This window comes from Lynx rufus, unplaced genomic scaffold (assembly GCF_022079265.1).
Source record: "Lynx rufus isolate CCGP_SWC_20201006 ecotype Redwood Valley unplaced genomic scaffold, mLynRuf1.p SCAF_20, whole genome shotgun sequence".
NCBI lineage: Eukaryota > Metazoa > Chordata > Mammalia > Carnivora > Felidae > Lynx > Lynx rufus.
The window spans coordinates 1,032,604-1,055,940 of NW_025814835.1; the positions used below are offsets into that span (position 1 = coordinate 1,032,604).

General features: G+C 44.2%; 1 protein-coding gene across 5 annotated transcripts in view; it reads right to left on the minus strand.

Annotated features, from left to right (window-relative positions):
• ATP9B (ATPase phospholipid transporting 9B (putative)) overlaps positions 1–23,337 on the minus strand; it is a 257,177-nt gene that overhangs the window by 222,563 nt on the left and 11,277 nt on the right. For 4 of the 5 annotated variants that reach the window (XM_047086327.1, XM_047086325.1, XM_047086322.1 and 1 more), the window contains exon 2: positions 12,950–13,126. In XM_047086327.1, the coding sequence (XP_046942283.1) occupies positions 12,950–13,126 (177 nt within the window). The remainder of the gene's footprint in view (positions 1–12,949; positions 13,127–23,337) is intronic. The other variant, XM_047086323.1, reaches the window with a different exon arrangement.

Genomic DNA, 23,337 nt, shown 5'->3' on the forward strand with positions numbered 1-23,337 from the left:
TGTCTTGTCCCTGAAAGGCAGCCAGATCAGCACCAAGCATTCTGCACACCTAGGAAGCCGATCTGAGGATTAACACAACAATCCGTATACCCTGAGCCACAGAACTCGGCAGGTACGCCGTGCGGAGACGTGCACTGGTGGAGAAAAAAGCCCCAGAAGGTAGGGAGCTGCTTTCGTGGAGAGAGGACAGGGAAAGAGAAAGGGGGAGAGTGAGGCACATCAAGATCGTGCAAGAAAAGCACTCCCCCAAAAGCAGCTGGAGAGAAAGAGTGAAAACACTCGCAGGGAACTGAACAAGGAATCTGTTCCCCAAAACCACTGACGAGAAGAAAGGAGAGGGTTTCAGTACCACCAGGATTCTACAAACAGTGGAACACAGTCTGAAGTTCTGGAGCCCAGCGCCCGGCGGTGCTCTGGTGAGGAAGCGGGGCGAAGCCCCAGGAGCAGGCAACGGGGTCTGAGAGGTCCGTGTGCCACACGGGGAGAAGCAGTTCCGCTGCTTGGCGTGCATTTCTTTGGTAGAGGCCATACAGCCTCCCCACGGGCAAAGGTCCCAGGGGATCCCAGAGAGCAGCCACGTTTGCTGGTATTGGGACAAAGATGCCAGAGTGTGGCAAAACCTGGTGCCAGCCGTGTGTTGTGATTGGCCATAACCTCTGAACCTCTGCTGCTGTGCAACGGCATGAACATTTTCTGGGGCAAGCCAGGACCGGCCATTGCTCAGTGAGACCCTCCCCCAGAGAGCTGGTGTGGGTCCAAGCCACAGGGGTCTCTGGAGTCTACAGGGTACCCTATCTGTGTAGGGATGGGGAGTGGACGGAGGCCTGAGACAACGGAGAGGTGCCTGATCACCAGTCGGTGAAAGAGCGAAGTTCCTGTGCCAGAGACTAGGCAACCGGGTGAAACCATTTCCATCTCTCATGTGCACGCACGTGTGCCACAATGATCCACCTCAGTAAGCTATGCAGCGCCACCTACTGGACAATACAGCCGTTACACCAAGCCCTGCCCAACTGCGCCATCCAAGTACACCATCCAGAAGACCAGCACAAGTCCCTCCACCTGCTTAATGTACGGACTATAGCGGGCTTCACTGTTCAGTTCTTTTTTAAATTTTTTTTTTCAACGTTTATTTATTTTTGGGACAGAGAGAGACAGAGCATGAACAGGGGAGGGGCAGAGAGAGAGGGAGACACAGAATCGGAAACAGGCTCCAGGCTCTGAGCCATCAGCCCAGAGCCCGACGCGGGGCTCGAACTCACGGACCGCGAGATCGTGACCTGGCTGAAGTCGGACGCTTAACCGACTGCGCCACCCAGGCGCCCCTTCACTGTTCAGTTCTAAGGGAAACTGGATGTAACTTCACTGTAGTTTCATTCTGTTTTCTGGCTCATGTATTTGTTCGTTTGCTTTGCTTTGTTTTTGCTTACACTGTTTTCTTTTTTTCGTTTTTCTTCCTCATTCTTGCATACAGAAAGAAAAATTTATTTTTATTATTTTTTATCTTATTTTTTACTTTATAAATTTTTTATTCTATTTCATTTAATTCTATTTTACTATATAATTTTTTTCTTACCTTTTTTTCTTTCCCTTTTCTCTCTATTCTATCAAGTTTCTTTCAACAAGCAGATGAAAACACACCTAGCATCAAGCTTCATTTGATTTTTTGCTTTGTTTTTAATTTTTTAATTTTTATATTTTACTTTTTCTTTTCCTCCAAGATGACAAAACGAAGAACAAAAGAAAGAAGAGAAAGACATGACAGCCGAGGCTTAATCAACACAAATATAAGGAAGATGTCTGACCTAGAATTTAGAACTATTAATAATAAGAATACTAGCTGGGGTTGAAAAAAGTCTAGAACCCCTTTCTGCGGAGATGAAAGAATTAAATCTAGTCAGCACGAAATTAAAAATGCTAGAACCAAGATGCAACCTCAAATGGATGCGATGACGGAAAAGATGGATGAACCAGAGCAGCAAATCAGCAATTAAGACGATAAAACTATGGAGAATAATGAAGAAGGAAAATGGAGGGAAATAAAGGCAAAATATCACGATTTGAGACTTAGAGAACTCAGTGACTTATTAAAAAGGAGTAACATCCGAATGACAGGAGTCCCAGAAGAGAGAGAAAAGGGGGGAGAAGGTTTACACGAGCAAATTATAGCAGGAAACTATCCTAATCTGGGGAAGGACACAGGATCAAAATCCAAGAAGCACAGAGAACTCCGATTAGATTTACCAAAAACCAACAATCACCAAGGCAGATAACAGTCAAATTCACAAAATACACAAAGAATTATGAAAGCAGCAAGGGGAAAAAAAAACTTTTTAACCTATAAGGGAACACGGTTGAGGCTCACAGCAGACCTAGCCCCAGAAACCTGACAGGCAGAAAGAAGTGGCAGGATATATTCAACATGCTGAATTGGAAAAATATGCAGCCAAGAATTCTTTATCCAGCGAGGCTCTCATTCAAAATAGAAGGAGATATAAAGAGTTTCCCACACAAACAAAAACTAAAGGAGTCTGTGACCACTAAACCAGCCCCGCAAGAAATTCTAAGGGGGACCCTTTGAGTGGAGAAAAGAAAAAACAAAACAAAAAAGACCAAAATCAACAAAGACTGGAAAGGACCAGAAAATATCACCAGAGACATGAACTCAAAAGGCAACCCAATGGCACCAAATTTGTATCTTTCAATAGTCACTCTAAATGTCAATGGACTAAATGCTCCAATCAAGAGACATAGGCTCTATACAAGACCCATCTATACGCTACTTACAAGAGACTCATTTTAACCTAAAGACACCTTCACATTGAAAGTGGATGGAGAACCATCTATCATGCTAACGGTTGTCAAAAGCCGGTGTAGCCATACTTATATCAGACAAACTAGATTTTAAAATAAAGACTGTAACAAGAGATGAAGAAGGGCATTATAACATAATTAAGGGGTCTATCCACCAAGATCTCACTGCTGTAAATATTTATGTCCCCAACATGGAGTCACCCACATATATAAATCAATTAATCACAAACATAAAGAAACTCACTGATAATAATACCCTAGGAGTAGGGGACTTCAACACCCCCTTACAATAATGGACAGATCATCGAAACATAAAATTAACAAGGAAGCAATGGTTAAGAATGACACACTGGACCACATGGACTTAAATATATTCAGAACATTTCATCCTAAATCAGAAGAATACACATTCTTCCAAGTGCACATGGAACATTCTCCAGAATTCATCACATACTGGGTCACAAATCAGCCCTCAACAAGTACAGAAAGACCGAGATGATATCCTGCATGTTTTCAGCCCACACTGCTATGAAACTCAAAATCAACCACAAGAAAAACTGTGAAAAGACCAGGAATACTTGGAAATTAAGCAATACTCTACCAAAGAATGAATGGGTTAACCGAGAAATTAAAGAGAAAATTAAAAAGGACGTGGAAGCTAATGAAAATGAAAACACAACCCAAAACCTCTGGGATGCAACAGAGGCGGTCCTAAGTGAGAAGTATATAGCAATCCAGGCCTTCCTAAAGAAGGAAGAAAAGTCTCAAATACACAACCTAACCTTACACCTAAAAGAGCTGGAAAAGAAGAGCAAATAAAGCCCAAAACTAGCAGAAGAAGGGAAATAATAAAGATTAGAGCAGAAATCAATGATATCGAAATCAGAGAAACAGTTGACCAGATCAATGAAACCAGGAGCTTGTTCCTTGAAAGAATTAACAAAATTGATAAACCCCTAGCTAGATTAATCAAAAAGAAAAAACAAAGGACCCAAATGAAATACTTTCATTTCACAAATGAAAGAGCAGAGATCACAACCAATGCTGCAAAATACATACAATAGTAAGAAAATATTATGAGCAATTATATGTCAACAAACTGGGCAACCTGGAAGAAATGGTCAAATTCCTAAAGATAGAATCTACCAAAACTGAAACAGGAAGAAACAAAAAATTTGAACAGACCCATAACCAGTAAAGAAATTGAATCAGCAATCAAAAATCTCCCAACAAATAAGAATCCAGGGCCAGATGGCTTTCCAGGAGAATTCTACCAAACATTTAAAGAAGAATTAACACCTATTCTTTTGGAGTTGTTGCAAAAAATAGAAATGGAAGGAAAACTTCCAAACTCATTCTACAAGGCCAACATTACCTTGATTCCAAAACCAGACAAAGACCCCACTAAAAAGGAGAACTACAGACCAATTTCCTCATGAACATGGATACAAAAATTCTCACCAAGATACCAGCCAAACAGATCCAACAATACATTAAAAGAATTATTCACCACAATCAAGTGGGATTTATTCCTGGGATGCAGGGCTGGTTCAATATCCACAAATCAATGTGACATATCACATTAACAAAAGAAAGGACAAGACCCACAAGATCCTCTCAATAGATGCCGAAAAAGCATTTGACAAAATACAGCATCCTTTATTGATAAAAATCCCCAAGAAAGTAGGGATAGAAGGATCGTACCTCAAGATCATAAAGGCCATATATGAAAAACCCACCGCTAATATCATCCTCAATGGGGAAAAACTGAAAGCTTTCCCCCTAAGGTCAAGAACACAACAGCGATGTCCACTCTTACCACTGTTATTCAACATAGTATGGAAAAGTACTAGCCTCAGCAATCAGACAACACAAAGAAATAACAGGGATCCAAATCGTCAAGGAGGAAATCAAACATTCACTCTTTGCAGAAGACATGATACTCTACGTGGAAAACCCAAAGACTCCACCAAAAAACTGATAACGCTGATATGTGAAATCAGCAAAGTTGCAGGATATAAAATCAAGGCACCAAAATCGGTTGCATTTCTATACACCAATAACGAAGCAACAGAAAGAGAAATGAAGGAATTGATCCCATTTACAATTGCACCAAAAACCATAAAATACCTCGGAATAAACCTAACTAAAGAGGTGAAAAATCTATAGACTGAAAACTATAGAAAGCTTATGAAAGAAACTGAAGACACAAAAAAATGGAAAACCTTCCGTGCTCATAGATTGAAAGAACAAATATGGTTAACATATAGCTCCCGAGGCTCCCACAGCCACACGGCCACTACCAAGTTCGCAACGGTTCAGGCTCTCTCACTGACAGAAACTCGTAACACTATGCTGGATGCAATGCAAATGCATCACTATTGATTCTCCTTTGTTGGTTATTATCTCTCTCCCAAAGCCAGGACCGATCTTCCCATGTTTTCAGTCCTCATCTGGATCCCAGTCATCTCCTCACCCAAATGACCCCATGTTCCCAACTAAGGACAAGACAAAAGTCATCCCGGGGGTGCCTGGGTGGCTCAGTCGGTCAAGTGCCTGATTCATGATTTCCGCTCAGGTCATGATCTCACGGTTCATGAAATCAAGCCCTACATCGGGCTCTGGTGTTGAGTGTGGAGGCTGCTTACGATTCCCTCTCTCCTTCTGTCCCTCCCAAGCTTGCACGCACACTCTAAATTTTTTTAATTAAAAAAAAAAAAAAAAAAGACAAAAGTCACCTTCTCTACCACTTCTCCACTCTTCCAGTGCTACCCTTCCCCCCCACCCCCGCCGCCTAAGAGAATGGATTCTAGTCTTCTTTCCCAGAACTGTCCTTCTCCCCAAGGTGTCCCTTTCCTTTATTTTTCATAGACCTATGCCACATGTCCTGTGACGTGTTCAGAAACACCATCCTTCCATGTGGCTTCTTCTATGACAAAGACAGGACTCTCAAATCTGTATCTCTAGATCCTGTTTCTGAATCTGACACAAATGTTTGTGTTACACCCACCCAACACAAGAGAGATTTAAAAAACAATTTTTTTAATGTTCATTCATTTCTGAGAGAGAGAGACAGAACACAAGTGGGGGAGGGGCAGAGAGAGAGAGACACACACAGAATCAGAAGCAGGCTCCAGGCTCTGAGCTGTCAGCTGACGCTGGGCTCGAACTCACAGACCTCGAGATCATGACCTAAGGCAAGTCAGACGCTTGACTGACTGAGCCACCTAGGCGCCCCCCAAAGAGAGATTTTAAATAAGAAAACTATCAATAGTTTTAGATGAGTAATCTATTTTAATTTTTTTTTTTTCAACGTTTATTTATTTTTGGGACAGAGAGAGACAGAGCATGAACGGGGGAGGGGCACAGAGAGAGGGAAACACAGAATCGGAAACAGGCTCCAGGCTCCGAGCCATCAGCCCAGAGCCTGACGCGGGGCTCGAACTCACGGACCGCGAGATCGTGACCTGGCTGAAGTCGGACGCTTAACCGACTGCGCCACCCAGGCGCCCCGAGTAATCTATTTTAAACAAACAAACAAACCCATAGCTCACATCATACTTAGTGGTGAAATACGGAAAGCTTTCTCCCAAAGGCTGGGAACAAGAGGCAACAAGGGGGGTCATCTGGGTGGCTCAGTCGGTTGAACATCTAACTCTTGATTATGGCTCAGGTCATGATCCCAGGGTCGTAGGACTGAACCCTCATCAGACTCCCCATTGGGCATGGAGCCTGCCTGGGGTTCCTTCTCTCTCCCTCTGCCTCTCTCCTGCTTGCACTCTCTTGCTCTCTGCCTAAAAAAAATTAAAATTTAAATTTAAAAAAGTAGCAAAAAGGTATACCCACCACTGCTGTTTCACATAATAGTGTATGTTACAGACAGACCCATATGCAAAAAAAGAAAATAAAAGGCATACAGGCTTAAAGGAAGAAATAAAACTGTCTCTATTTGCAGATGACATAACTGTTCATGTAGAAAATTACAAAAAAACACTCTTAGCACTAACAGTAAGCTCAGCAAGGTTGCAAGATAAAAGACAAACACAAAATTCAACTCTAGTTCTGCACACCAGCAATGAACATATGGAAACCAAAATTTAAAATACCATGCCATGGGGCACATGGGTGGCTCAGTCAGTTAAGCATCCACTTCGGCTCAGGTCATGATATTGAGGTTTGTGGGTTTGAGCCCTGCATCAGGCTCTGTGCTGATAGCTCAGAGCCTGGAGTCTGCTTTGGATTCTGTGTCTCCCTCTCTCTCTGCCCCTCCCTGCCCCCAAAATAAACAAACATAAAAATATAAAATAATTAATTAATTAGAATAAAATAAAATGCCATGTCAGTTACAAACACGAAAGGAAGGAAGGAAGGAAGGAAGGAAGGAAGGAAGGAAGGCAGGCAGGCTGACTGACTTAGGAATAAATCTAACATGTATAAGACCTGGGTTCTGAAACTATAAAATGCTGATGAAAAATATCAAAGTTCTAAATAAACGGAGAGAAGTAAATTGTGATCTAGAAGATTCAACAGAGTAAAGATGTCAATTTCCCCAAGTTAATATACAGGTTAAACATAATCCCTTATCAAAATTCCTGGAAGGACTTTATAGATTGGAAAAGATTATCTAAAATGTCTATGGAAAGGGACAGGAACCAGAATAGCTGAAAGAATCTGGAAAAAGAAGAACAAAATACAAGGAATCAACTGGCCCCTTTTTAAGACCTAGATGAAGAGAGAGCACTCCAGACTGAGGGGCACTAGCAGGGCAAACAGACGGACAGTACAGATAACAAAAGAGAGCAGACAGCCCCGCTCACGGACAGCCGACAGACTGGTGACACCAGTACAAGAGCCATTCAGGAAGGAAGGATGTTCTTTCCAACAAATGGTGCTGAGGCATCTGGATATACATAGGCAAAAAAAAAAAAAAAAAAAAAAAAAATCTCCACCGAAACTTCCCACCTAGCACAAAAATTACTCAAAAGGATCTAAATATAAACTATAAAACTTGTCAGGGCACCCGGGGTGGCTCAGTTGCTTATGCGGCCGACTTCGGCTCAGGTCACGATCTCACAGTTTCCTGGGTTGGAGCCCCGCATCCGGCTCTGTGCTGACAGCTCAGCCTGCTTGGGATTCTGTGTCTCAGTCTCTCTCTGCCCCTCCCCCACTTCTGCTTGGTCTCTCTCTCTCTCTCTCTCTCTCTCTAAAATTAAATAAACATTAAAAAAATTAAAAAGAAGAAAAACTATAAAACTTGTAGAAGAAAATCTTTGAGACACAGGGCTAAGTGAAAAGTTCTCAGATGTGACATCCAAAGTATAATGCTCAAAGGAAAAACAAAATCAAAGACTTTGGATCTGTGGAAAAACTCTTTCAGAGGATGGAAAGGTAAGCTACAGAGTGGAAGAAAATATTTGCAACCAGCCTAGCTGACAGAAGATGCACAAGTAAAATATAGAAGGGGGCGCCTGGGTGGCTCAGTCAGTTGGGTGTCTGACTTCAGCTCAGGTCATGATCTGTGCTTCATGAGTTCAAGTCCCACATAGGGTTCTGTGCTGACAGCTCAGAGCCTGGAGCCTGTTTCACATTCTGTGTCTCCCTCTCTCTCTGCCCCTCCCCCACTTGCACTCTGTCTCTCTCTCTCTGTCTCTCTCAAAAGTAAATAAACGTTTGGGGTGCCTGGGTGACTCAGTCGGTTGAGCGTCTGACTTCGGCCCAGGTCATGAGCTCGCGGTTCGTGGGTTGGAGCCCTACAGTTCAGAGCCTGGAGCCCGCTTCGGATTCTGTGTCTCCCTCTCTTTGTCCCTCCCCATCTTGTGCTCTCTCTCTCTCAAAAGTAAATGAATAAACATTAAAAGGAATTAAAAACCAAAAGATTTAAAAAATAATAAATAAATAAAATTTCAAATACGTGAAGAACTCTCAAAACTCAACAGAAATAAAACAAAACCAAGAAGAAAAAGGAATAGACCTAAAGAAACACTTACTGAACAAGATATGCCAATGGTAAGTAAGATAATCTCGCTAGTCACTTAGGAAACGCAAACAAAGACCACAGTGAGCCGTCACCACACACATATTACAGCAACCAAAATAAAAACAGTGACAACAAATGTTGACCTGGAGACACTGAATCTCGCACACACTGCTGGTGGGAATGTAAAATGGCACAACCACTCTGGGAAACATAAATAGTCCAGCGGTTTCTTAGAAAACTAAACACACACCTAGGATGCAGCCCAGCAATTGTGCTCCTGCACGTTTATCCCAGAGAAATGAAAACACGTCCACACACAAAACACCTGCACTTGCTGGTTCACAGCAGCTTTATTGGTAACGTGCAAACACTTGAAACAATCTCAATGTTCTGCACAGCAAGTGGTCTAACATTCACCCATCCCATGGAATGCCAGCCGGCAATAAAAAGGAACACACCGTCGTCGATACACCCCACAACCTGAATGGATCTCAAGGGCACTGTGTTGACCGAACAGGCCAATCTCCAAAAATCACACACCGAATGGTTTCAGTTATACAACACTCTCAAAACTAAACGTACAGAGCTAGAGAACAGACTAGTGGTTGCCAGAGGCCAGGGACTGGGGCAGGGGAGGGAACAGGACCCCAAAAGGCAGCACACAGGAGACAGCTGTGGCGACGGGACGGGTCTGTGTCGTTACTGTCCTGGCGGCCTTGCGATCCCACACGTGTAGTACAGTGAGTGAAGTACACACGGGTACAGCGCAGCCAGCTTCCCGTCTGACGCCACACTACAGGGATGTGAGATGCAACCCCTGGGGGGACTGGGTGGGGGCGGGCGGGACCCTCTTTACTATCTTTGCAATTTGCTGTGAAGCTATCATTATTTCAAAAGAAAAGATTTTTTTTTAATAAAACAAAGAAAATTATACATGATGCAAATACAAATCAAAGAAAGCTGGTACTGACAGAGGGAGGGAGGGAGGGAGGGAAAGAGACAAATCAAGAAACAGACTCTTAATAACAGAGAGTAATCTGATGGTCACCAGGGGTGGGGGTGGGGCATGAAACAGGGATGCAGATTAAGGAGCGCACTTGTCACGATGAGCACAGGGGGATGTGTGGAACTGTTGAATTACCATATTGTACACCTGAAACGAATCTAACACTGTAAATTAGCTGGAATTAAAATTAAAAAATAAAAATAAAGGTGGTATCATTGTACTGAAGCCAGACATACGCACGCACAGAAGAAATACCATCAGAGACAAAGACCAAACCGACGTAAGTTAGTGATCCCACGCTTGCATCACCTAATAGCATACTCTAAAATATATAAAGCAGAACTGACATCATTTAAAGCAGGAGACACACCCTCAACGATGTGGAGAGATCCACCCAAGCTTCTCGTAACTGATAAACAAGCAAACTTCGGGAATACAGAGGACTCAATCAAGACAATCAGCTCTTATAACTCACTGACATACAGAGCAACACACACAACAACTAAAAAAATGTGTATTATTTTTCAAATACACACAGAAAATTAACTAACGTTGTCCATATACGATGAATCATAAAGCCAGTTTCAACACATTACAAAGACTGAAATTAAAAAAATCATAAGTACGTTCTCCAGCCACAGTGGAATTAAGACAACAGTCAATTACAAAAAGATAATTAGGAAACTTCCCGACTGTTTGGAAATTAAGCAGAATGGTTCTAAATTGCATCGATGGAAGCAGAAATGACAATGAAAATCGTTATATATTTTTAACTAAATGATAATGAAAATACCATGTGTCAAAACTTAAATGCATTTATTTTTAAAACAGAAAAAACTGCAATGCTCATCTTAGGAAGCTAGAAAAAGAAGAGCAAATTAAACTCAAAGTATGAGAAAAAATGAAGGGAAGACAGAAATCAATGAAACAGGAAGCAAACACCCTACGTTCACAGTGAGTCTCCTACAGTGCTTCACAGAGAATATTTCACCTGAATCTAACAGCAAGGAAACCTCAGACAAACCCAAATTTGAAACATACAAAATACCTGATCTGCAGTCTCAAAGATATCAACACAATGAAAGACCAACAGCGAGGACAGTTCCGGATTAACGGACACTGCACAGACACGCCACCGAACGGCCATACCAGCCCAGAGAAGAAGTGCACGACGGAGGACAGGATGGGGACAGCAGACGGAAGGCACGGTACCAACACTACATCTGAACACGGCGACTGCGTGACGGATGGAGGAAAATACCCTTCTCCTACGAAACGCACGATGAAGTACCCGGACGTAGAGAAAGGAACGCAGAAGCAACCCAGTCTGAATGACTCGGAAAATAACGGTAAGATGTGAAGAGAAAGGTAGAATAAACATGGCGGAAGCTTCAAAATTAGTGAACTTGGGCAAAAGGCATATAGGAATTCTCTGTACAATTCCTGCAACTTTTCTAGAAGTTAGGATTTATTTCAAGATCAAAGTTTAAAATTTCAAAAGCAAAGATACCACCAGATGTTTGGCTCCTTGAAAAAAAGAAAACTGATAATCTTCTATCAAGATTACTAGGAAAAAGGGAGAGACAAATTGACAATATCATGAATTAAAAAAATGTGACATCCCTACAAAGCCTCATTCATCTTACATCACAGGAATTTATATATTTGAAAAAAGATAAATCCCTTGAAAAGCACAAAGCATCACAACTGACACGAGAAAAACAAAACAAATCTGCACAGCTCTGCAATTGCTAAAGAAATTAACTCTAGAATTAGTAAGTGCCCACAGAGAACACTCTAGGAATACGGGCTATTTAACCTAGAAAATGTGACACAAGTCAGCGATTTCTAAAACCTTGTTTGGCCGTGAAATTCCTTCTTCGTATGAAAAGCTTACAAGAGGTAAGAAAGAAAAAGACAGACACCAAGTGGAAGTGGAAAGGGGGGTGGATAAGCCTAAATCCTGCCCGGGCTCACTTCCTGACTCGACACTGCCCACCTCTTTGAGGGACTCCTTGGAGTCCCTGGGAGCCCACGGAACACTGTTTGAAGACCGCTGCATGAGCTGACACTGAAATCAAATCAGGTGTAAAAACATCTTTGTGTAAGGGGCGTCTGGGTGGCTCAGTGGGTTAAGCGTCCGACTTTGGCTCAGGTCATGATCTCACAGTTTGTGAGTTCGAGCCCTGCGTCGGGCTCTGTGCTGACAGCTCAGAGCCTGGAGCATCTTCAGATTCTGTGTCTTCTCTCTTACTCTGTCCCTCCCCCACTCACACTGTCTCTCTCTGTCTCTCAAAGATAAATAAACATTAAAATGTTTTTGTTTTTTTTAAACATCTTTCTGCAAACTTCTAATGGGATAAAGAGGATGATAAGTAAGATATCTTTCTACAATTACGTATATTCTTTTTACAAGGAAAGGGACAGAAGTTCATGACCGTAAGAAAGGCTCTGACCACAAGACTTGAACAGAAAGACTAGAAAAGCTGTAACTTCTTAGACACACTCTGCTCAAGTTATGTTGGCACTGGCCAGCCGTAATCTTGCCCTGCCAGTCCCCTAGGGCTGGAGGACAGTCAGTGGCAAAAGTGTCCTACACACAGAGTGTGGTTTCACACACCAGACTCTGAAGTCAAAGGTGAGCAGACTTAATGCAGTTTATGTCAACCACAAGTGAACCTGTTTAAAGTATAAGCAGTCCTTGCCTTCATCTCCTTCTGGTTAAATTAACAGAAGAATCTTACTCCAAGTCAAAGCATTCCAGTCAAATAACGCACACAGGCGGCTACGGTGTGAATACATTACATTTTACGGGGCCCATATCCGCCTTTTTGGACACAGGATAACCACAGACGAAGACAAGGGAACTTAGCTGTAAATGCTGATATGGTAACCAGAACTGATTCTACCATGCATTAATTACAAAACCGCTCATTTTCTCCATCTTCTAAGCGTTAAAACGACCCATAAAAAAAGTGAATTTGGCTTTCCAGCCCCTTCTGGTTCTAATGGCTATCACTCTCCATGACGTCATTTCATTTAGACTGTCTTCTTTAGTTTGATACAAAAATAAATGTTAGAAGCTAAGCTTTTAAATGTCTGAACTCTGTAACCCCGGTGCCCGGGACACTAGGCAGCAACAGATACCACACCTGGTACAGAGGAGCTTCCAGCCTCCACAGACAAACCGCTCCAGTCCTCTCCTTCGTCGCGCGGTCCTCGCTCGTGGTAGCGTGTGGTAATCGCTCTCGTCATTCTCGAAGCCTTCTTCAGACATCATTAGTGGCATCTCGTCCAGGTGGGCGGACTCATCTTCCAGCTGGTACCTGCTAAAAGGTAAGAGCAGAGTGCTGAGGCAGGCCACGCAGGCTTCCGTCACGGTGAGGGGATCATGTAGGACCCGAGCTGGTCCAACTTCACTGACCATGCTTTTCTGTACTCCTCAAACTAAGCTGTCTGCAGCGCAGGCAAACCATTATAAGTAACGGATGCGACTTTCCTTTGCAAAAATCTTACCTAGCCAGGGTAAGCAGAAACGGAAGAGGCTCCCCAAGGAAGCCGCCGTGACCGTGCTCTGAGGGGAGCCCCCCACGGTCATCAGGGTGAACGGTCAGCTTGACAGTACCACCCACTCACAGTGTTCAATTCAGGAATATAAAAAAGTCCATCATCTAAAATACTACTACTAGCAAAAAATGTATATGTCCGGGTCACATCTCCATACTGTTCCAGACTGAAAGGATATAAAATTTGACCAACTTTACACTCATCAATCAAAGTCATGGAAGTGACTTTTGACCTACGCAGGTGTCTTATGGTCAAGGCAGGAATCTGGTGCCCCTGGTTTGTTGCCAGACTTGACACACACAGCAAGAATACTATGTCCCACTTATACTTATTCTGTCTCTCTTATTCTCTTTTCTAAAACTTTCTATTCAGTTAAATTTCCTCCCTAGCCAGCATCCCTTTCAGAGTCCAACAATCCTCTTCTGATTCCAAAAACAGGAAGCCTACTGTCAGAGGTCCATTTTATCTTTCCTAAATCACGGACACATTTGTCTTTAACAAATAAAAGCTTACCTTGAGAACCAACAATTTGTTAGAAAGTATAACGCAGAGTCAACAAATGCTATCTTATTTAATGTTACGTCAAGCCTTCTTGGTAGGCGTTACCCCAATTTCAAAAATAAGAGAGCAGACTTCTGTGTTCCTGTGAGATAATGGCAGTTGCTGAAACTGAAAAAGTCCACAGACTTTACAGAAGTCAAATAAAACCAACCCAAACTCACAACCACGGCCTAAGTGAGGGCCAGACGATACTACAATCTACTTAAAGACAACAGCAAACCTGTAACAGGACGAAGGCAGAGAAAATCAGACAAAGCGTATCGCAACCAAACTACTCAAAGCAAAGATAAAGGAAAAATTCTTGGAAGCAGCCGGAGAAAAAGGACTCATTACGTCTAGAAGAACGTCAGCTCCAACACCCACGAACATCTCGTGGAGACAGATGGAGGCCAGGACTCCACGTCTAAGTGTTGAAACAGAAGCAGGCTCAACCCAGAATTCTACCTCCAGCAAAAAAATCCTCCAGGAACGAAGGCAAAACAAAAACATTCTCAGATGAAGGATAAAACTCGGAGGATTCGTCACCATCACACCTAGGACAAAAGAATGCTAAAGAAAGTTTCAAGATAAGAAAATGATACAAACAGGAAACTTACAATTTCGAGAATGAAAAGCAACACAAAATTCTTTAAAACGTGTATGAGGGGCGCCTGGGTGGCGCAGTCGGTTAAGCGTCCAACTTCAGCCAGGTCACGATCTCGCGGTCCGTGAGTTCAAGCCCTGCGTCAGGCTCTGGGCTGATGGCTCAGAGCCTGGAGCCTGTTTCCGATTCTGTGTCTCCCTCTCTCTCTGCCCCTCCCCCGTTCATGCTCTGTCTCTCTCTGTCCCAAAAATAAATAAACGTTGAAAAAAAAAAATTTTTTTTAAATAAAACGTGTATGATGATGGGAAATGACAGTTATAACATCATCCGGTGAAGGCTTCAGCATAAAATATGTGAACAGACATCATAGTCATACTGTAAGAAGTGGGCAGTTCCACAGTCTCCATTAAGTGTAAAATACTAACAGTGAAAAGTCAGCTATGTACACTGCAATTCGTACAGTGGGACTTCTCAACAGCAGTACCATTAACATTTGGGGTCATAGAATTCTCTGCTGATAGAACGGTCATGTGCACTGTGGAATGTTCAACAGCATCCGTGGACTCTACGCATTTGATGCCCGTGGGAGCACCCCCCTAGTCGCAACAATAAAAAGGTCTCCAGACGTTGCCAAATGTTGCCTGGAAGACAAAAATCACTACCTACAAAATAATAATAAAACATTTTATTTTATTTTTTTTAATGTTCACTGCAAGAGAATAGCTGGTTACTTTATTATTCCTTTACCGAAGTAGCTTAACAAAATCCACATATAATTTAAAATTATACCACAATGTTTTTCTCTGTGATTTCCAATTTCGTATTGGATGTGCTGATGTGTATAATTTTTTGGTTCACTTTGTAAATTTACATACAAGTTAGCATAGAATGCAACCATGATTTCAGTAGTAGATTCCTTAATGCCCCTTACCCGTTTAGCCCATCTACCTCCACAACCCCTCCAGTAACCTGTTTGTTCTCCATATTTAAGAGTCTCTTATATTTTGTCCCTGTTTTTATATCATTTTTGCTTCCCTTCCCTTATGTTCATCTGTCTCTTAAGGTCCTCATATGAGTGAAGTCATATGATATTTGTCTTTCTCTGACTAATTTCACTTAGCATAACACCCTCTAGTTCCATCCACGTAGTTGCAAATGGCAAGATTTCATTCTTTTTGACTGCCAAGTAATACTCCAGTGTGTGTGTGTGTGTGTGTGTGTGTGCGCGCACGTGTGTGTATAACATCTTCTTTATCCATTCATCCAGCGATGGACACTTGGGCTCTTTCCATACTTTGGCTATTGTTGATAGTGCTGCTAAAAACATCGGGGTGCATGCGCCCCTTCGAAACAGCACACCTGTATCCCTTGGGTAAATACCTAGTAGTGTAATTGCTGGGTCATAGGATAGTTCTATTTTTAATTTTTTGAGGAACCTCCATACTGTTTTCCAGAGTGGCTGCACTAGTCTGCATTCCCACCAGCAGTGCAAAAGAGATCCTCTTTCTCTGCATCCTCGCCAACATCTGTTGTTGCCTGAGTTACCAAATTGCGCCATTCTGACTGGTGTGAGGTAGTATCTCACTGTGGGTTTAATTTGTATTTCTCTGATGATGAGTGATGTTGAGCATTTTCTCATGTGTTAGTTGGCCACCTGGATGTCTTCTTTGGAGAAGTGTCTATTCATGTCTTTTGCCCATTTCTTCACTGGATTATTTGTTTTTTGGGTGTTGAGTTTGATAAGTTCTTTATAGATTTTGGGTACTAACCCTTTACCTAATATGTCACTTGCAAATATCTTCTCCCATTCTGTCGGTTGCCTTTTAGTTTTGCTGATTGTTTCCTTCGCTGTGCAGAAGCTTTTTATTTTGATAAGTTCCCAATAGTTCACGTTTGCTTTTGTTTTCCTTGCCTCCAGAGACGTGTTGAGTAAGTTGCTACGGCCCAGATCAAAAAGGTTTTTGCCTGCTTTCTCCTCGAGGATTTTGATGGTGTAAGAAAGTGGTCCACGTTCATTCTTCTGCATGTCACTGTCCAGTTTTCCCACCACCACTTGCTGAAGAGACAGCCTGTCTTTATTCCATTGAATATTCTTTCCTGCTTTGTCAAAGATTAGTTGGCCGTTTGTCTGTGGGTCCATTTCTGGGTTCTCTATTCTGTTCCATTGATCTGAGTGTCCGTTCAACAGAACAGGTAGGAAACGTTTTAAATATAATGGCACATGATGTTAAAAGATTCAAAGTAAAAAGACGGAAAAGGATACGATGCAAACCCTCTTTCAAAGGAAGAAAAGTAGCTATTGTACTTTAAAACAAAGAAGACATCAAAAAAATAAAATGGAAGAACCGCCCAGGATAAAGAAGGACATTACATAATGGCAAAAGATCAAATCCCCAATAAGCTCCAGCAATCCTGAGTGGGCACACACGTACCACCAGTTTCAAAGTACACGAAGTATGAAGGACATAAGCGAAAGGAGGAACAGACAAATCCTCAGTACTGCCCGAAGGCTTCCAAACTCCTCTCTCGGTTACTGACAGAAGAAATGGAACATCAGAAAGGACATAAAGATGTGGCCAACACCACCAGCGTACCTGCCCTTACTGGCATTTACGGAACACTCTGCCCTACACAGCAGAATATACTCCTCAAGTGCTCAATGAGCACTCACTCCCACGGACCACACCTTGGGCCCCAATACAAACTAACACATGTAAGAGAACTGAAATCAGACAAAGTATGTTCTCTCACTGTAAAGAAATTTCTTTTAAAAATCAATGACAGAAACGTATCTGGGAAATCCACAAATACTTGGGGGGTAAAAAGCAGAACAGTCCACGGTGCTGGAGAAGCACCCACAAATTCCTCACAACCGGAATGGAAACTCAGGAACTGCAGAAAGTTCTAGAGATCTCCACCCTAACCTGGACTCACCCTCTGAACCACTCACCACCGGCAACCTGACACCTGCCTGCTGACGCGATACAACACGAAGCAGACCCAGCATTCCCCCAACACATTTACTGTATTTAATCAGTCTCCAGAGCAGTGGTTCTCAAAGTGCAGTCGCCACGCCAACAGCATCAGCATCACACGGGGTCGCGTCAGGACCAGAAATTCCCGGACCACCACTAGACACGGGAAACTTCTGCCAGCAGCCTACAGCTGGCGTCAGGAGCGCTCACACTCTGCTGTTTGAGAAGCACTGTTCCGGGGCTAATTTCACGTGACAAGAAGTACACAAAACCAAGAGCACTGCCCAACTCCAGGAGGTGTTAGTCCAGACACAGGACGCACTACAAAACACCAGCCTGGACTCAAAACCACCATGTTCTAGAAGTACATGACGGTGATGGCTATACAACCCTGGGGGTATACCAAATGCCACTGAATTCTGCACTTTAAAATGGTGAATGATATGTTGTGCATTGCACCACAGTTTGGGAGAAAAGAAATTATTGAGACAACAAAAGATACTTGAAATGAGCTGCAGATGCCATATCAGGAGTTACTGTTAATTTCCTTGGCTGTGACAACAGTGTTGTGGCTTTAGAATCCAGCCTGTCATGGGGAGGCCCGTGCTAAGGGCCCTACCCGCAGAGCACTGAGAATAGGTCAGTGTAGACAGAAAGCCAACGAGGCATAACGTTCACTGTTGTTCAATCTATGTAGAAGAACATTCTTTTAATGTTTCTATATGTTTAAAAGACATCATAATGAGCGACTGGGAAAAATGTATTCAAGGAAAAAATATTTAAGACCCAAACTGACGTCCGAGTGTCGTTTCTGTGGTTTCTCGAATCCAGGTTTCGCCATCTTTTTTCCCACCATTATGTCCAAGACCTGTCGTGCCCTGGATGCCGTCCTCTGTACCATCGTTACTATCTTCATTCTCTAGACGGCTTGTGACTCTCCAACGTTCTGGAATGAAGGCTTTCACAAGAATGACAAGTTTGAGTGCTACTCCAGATAATCGGGAACATCCAGCAACAGTGCAATTATTTCCGTTCTGCTCTAAATGTTATTAAAACACATCTTCTACAGCGTGTAACACGCTTCGCATGTGCAAAATGAGCTCTCTTTTTAGCAGTGCTTCGGGGAACTTTGTGCATGTGGACGTTCTCACACCTGCACGTGTGTGCGCAGGCAGGCATGCAGTGATGGTGCCGGGCACTACTCTGCCTACCAGGATTCAGTGCAAAGGTCAGAAGGCAAAATATTCCAGAAGCCTCGACCTTCAGGAAACTTTATTCTTGCAATAGGTGCCCAGCTGTCAAGAATCCAAGCACAAGTGGAATTCAATGATGGAAAAGATGTCCTTAGACTACAAGGCCAATGCTAACCTGCAACCTAAGCTTCTTGTACCATCTTTTTAACATCTGGTAACTAGAAAATAATCCAGCAAGCAGACTGCTGAGTTACAGGTTACTGATTTATTCCCTACTGTTGGACAAAGACAGGACTTCCCACTAAATAATGTTTCAGTGAAAATATCTGTGCACAGAACTCTCTCCCCATTTTTACATGAATTCTTTCAAAGATTCCCTGAACTGTATAATTGTCCCATAAAGTCACAAGCTCTAGAACACTTGAAATGTAATTGCCAACTGCAATTTAAACTCCTACCACTAGGAGTGCTAGAACAGTACCAAAAACACTGGAAGCAATTTTACCTCAAGCTCATCAGACTGGGGCTGAATACGTGTGACACTTCACTTAAATAAGGGGCAGAAAATGACATCTTGTCCCGGCAGTAATTTGCTTCTGCCATCACACGGGGTCCTACACGACTACTTACAAACGATGGCTAAGGCTGCCCCCCATCAGTGTAGCTGGGCCCATCTTGCGTGTGCCCGCTCTGCAGTGCTCCCCGTGGCCACCGCTCAGCAGCCCTGGTGGCTTGGGCCTCCTCACGTAAGTGCTGGGCTGCAGGTGCACCTCTTCAGTGGCCAGGGACTCACCGTGCCTCTTCAGCCAGTGTCACCAGGACCACGAGTGCGTTCGTTAGTGACAGGGGTCACAAAAAAGGTAGGTTCCTCGTGGTCTGCCTGAACTTATTTGCGCCCGTAAACCCTGCTATTTTCAGAGAGCACTTCGACCACCGTAGGGTTCTGCGGGGCCGTACAGAACACAACCACAGAAATGGCAACATTCGCTACCGAAGGGCCCACCTCCGCACACGGATCTGTAAGACCTTCTCAACATGTGGGGGCAATTTGAAGCAAGAAAACAAGACGTTACCCTCCACCCGCATGGACCGGGCCTCTCCGCAGGGCCTATACGGGGGAGGCAGCCTGCCGACAGCCTGCGGGAGCCCTGGGAGACCAGACGGCCCTGGCCGACCCAAGCCGGAAGGAAGAAATCTGTTGAAAGCCACTATACTGGTGATCGTTTTACCACAGCGACGGGAACGAATGCCACTGCAGAGCAGCCAGTGATGGGATTTTGTTCCCTCTGTGCCCTGAGGCTCTCATCCCTCCTGCTCTCCGCACAGCCCCGGGGAGCGCAGGGCGGCAGCCCCCGCTGTGGCTCTCCCAGGCGCACAGGCGCCCAGGGGCACCCAGCACAGAGACGTCAAGTGTCACAGGGAACCCACACTCGGCGCCTGGCACATGTGGAGACCGCTGGCCCTCATACCGTAAAACAGACAGTAAGACTAAGTAGATGATGAGCGGACCCTCAGCAAACACTAGCCGCCGAGATGTTTCTCCTCCTCCCACGACAATTAAATGTCACAAATAAAAACCATGGGACGTGTGAAAATACTGGAGAACGAAGAGCACATCAGACCGAGTACCCAAGGAAGGTCACCTCCCCGAATCATTACAGGAACACGAACAAACGCTCTGCAAGCCGGCTGGCCACGCTGAGCACCCACACGGGATGGTCAGCGACAGACGCGGCCTCCGACTCAAGGGGCTCACGCGCACCAACCGGTAAATCTACAAGGACAGCAGCGGCAGCTGAGGAGACGGTCACCTGGCACCGGGAGGGTGACTGAGCGGGGGGCCGCAGGGGCGTGAGGGATGACCGCGGCACGCCGGAAGGTCGCACGGCCAGCACGGCGCTCGGGAAGGACTGCCGGCCACTCGAGCTGGGCACGACCGTCTGTCACGAGTGTGAACTGGAGTCGGTCAGAGAGAGCAGCATGCCTCCAGGTAACGACAGCTGTTACTCCCGCCAGAGCTCCGGGCCGTCTGCTGCGCGAGGCCGACAGAACACCCCAAACACCCGGCTTCCGGAAAGGAAACACAGACGTACGCACGTAGAAGGGTAAAAAGTTTCCTGTAAAGACAGAAGATCAAATACACGGTCTCCTTTCAGCACCTAGGTTTTCAAAGCCTGAGCCTGAATGGAAAACAAGAGGTACCAACAAGGTGCAGGAAGCCAGAAAGCATACTGGTGGGCGGTGAACACGCAGGTCCAAGGAAGCAGGCGTCTACACCCAGCGGCAAGGAAACAGGAGAGCCGAGCTGCTGGAACCTCAGGGTCCCGGCGGGACGGGGCTGACACCGCTGGGGCCTCCAAGGTGGGTCTGAGGAGAGGTGACCGTAGGAAGTGATCCAGGAAGTGATCGGAGAAACATCTGGATCCTCAGATTACCCCCTTCCCCCTACAGATCGAGGGACACCTACCCTCTGGGGAGGGGAGTCAGAAGAGAAAGCAGAGGGGAGGCTGTGCTGAAACTGAAGACTGAGTGAAGGAGAGCAAACGAGCAAGCCCGCCCGCCCGCCTGCCCTCCCTCCCGGCTGCCCAGGTAGGAATTCAAGGTTGAGAGGAGGGGATAGGAAAGGAGGAGAAATTGGCAGCCGGCATTTACGCGATGCTGTCAGGCATCAGTCTAACGCACTTCACCCATATTCACTTAACTCCTAGTTTTAGACAATTAATACCAGAAATTTTTACTATAAAAAGCAAAGTAACTCAAATGTCCAAGGCAAATGTGCTCTATCCACATAATGTGGTATTATTCAGCCTTAAAAAAAGGACATTGCAACGCGTGCTACAACATGAAGCTTCAAAACATTCTGCTCAGTGAAAGGAGCCACACCCAAAAGACCAGCCTCGAAGGACTCCAGAACCACAAGGTGATCAGAGCAGTGGACTTCGCAGACAGAGGCACAGGAGGGTTCCGGGGCTGGGGCGGCGGGGACCGTGTTCAAGGGCTGGAGAGCTTCAGTTTGGTGGGAGGTGGGGGAAGGGCGGTGACTGGCTCCTTTCAAAGGGAGCGGCACTGGAAAACAAAGGAGGTGTGGGGACCGGGAGACACAGCACAGGTCTCCGAAAGACCCAGAAGGGGCTGCAGAGCCCTGAGGGCCCCGGACTGGAGGGGGCAAGGCCAGGGAGGGACACTGCGGGCCAGGCAAGCCAAGGGGAGGGACTTCCACTTTAATTTTCGGAAGAAGATTTTCAACCTAGGAAAAAATTTTGTTTTCAAAAAGAACTTTTGAAAAGTGCAAATCAAAACAATTGAAAAAACTAATTCTTAACACTTAGCATCCCTAACAATCTTGGATAACCAGGCACTCGATGGCTGGTCGGTGTGAACAACTTCTCTGGAGAACTCTTTGTGAAAATGCATCGAGAGCCTTTTTGAGTGTGTGTGATGTGAGTAAACTTTAACCACAGGTCCTAATTAGCCCATGAAAACATAAATATCTGAAAACACGAAAAACGAATACAAGATTTATCTACAAAGATGACCATTACTGTGCTGTGCTGCTTAAAAGTACACCCAAGCGGCACGGGAAAACTTTAATATCGGTGATTAAGCCTGGTTAAACACATCAGGAAGGCCGCCTGCTGAAGGTCAAGGTCACAGTGGGGAGAGGCAGCAGCACCTGCCGCCCCACCCCCCACCCCCAGCCTCACCAACCAGCAAAGCAGCAAGCACAGAACATCCCCACAACAAGGGACTGGTCACTTGAGATACTCAGGCAAAAGCCCAGGTCATCTGTGAAGCAGCAGGCCTAAAACAGGGCCAGTAGGTTTCCTCTGAAAAATTCCTTGTTTTCTTATTGTCTGCATAAGGTCCCTTCTTTTAAAACAGTCGACTAGAAAATGAATATTTATACATAATGCAATTAAAATTCAAAACGCCACTTAAATATATTATAATATAGTATACAAAATGAGATTTTTCGTCTTTTTCATTAGGTTCTTTCCGCGATTGTGTTGCATTTTAGCAAAAGTCACAATCTTATCAAGTTTAATGCTAGAAAAGTAGTACAATGAGTCTGAAAGATAATGGATATAAGCAACATCATGTTTAGTAACCTCCACTTCAGAAATGGAGCCTTTGAACTGGCAAGCAATTTATTCCATTTCCAAAGCAATTTTCCTATTGTATTGAAAATTTTACCTCAGTATTTAAAAACAATAAGACGATGAATAATGGATTTTTTCAGAGACAGGATAAGCAGAAAATCTTAAGTGTCTTTGTTGCCTAGTGTCATACACACTTAATTGGTTTGTCACTCAAGAAAAATCAACGTTTCCAGCAATTAAGTATAATTCTGGAAACATATTTTTAAAACGAGTAAAAACAAAGTGAACAAAGACGACAGAACAGATGATACCAAACCCACGAGGACTGCCACACTAAGAGGTGGAGACAGCTATCTGAGCTGCTGCCAAAGGTTTACAAAAATTAGGAACTTTCAACAAAACACTCAAGGGCTGGAAGGCACGTAATTTGCATGAATCTAAGGAAAAGGAAAAGTAGGTCAATACAATAACTAGCTTAAACTCACATTAAGCATCTAACAGCCTTATTGTTTCCATTTTGATGAGAAACATTTCTGAGAAGCCAACTGCTAGTAAAGGGAG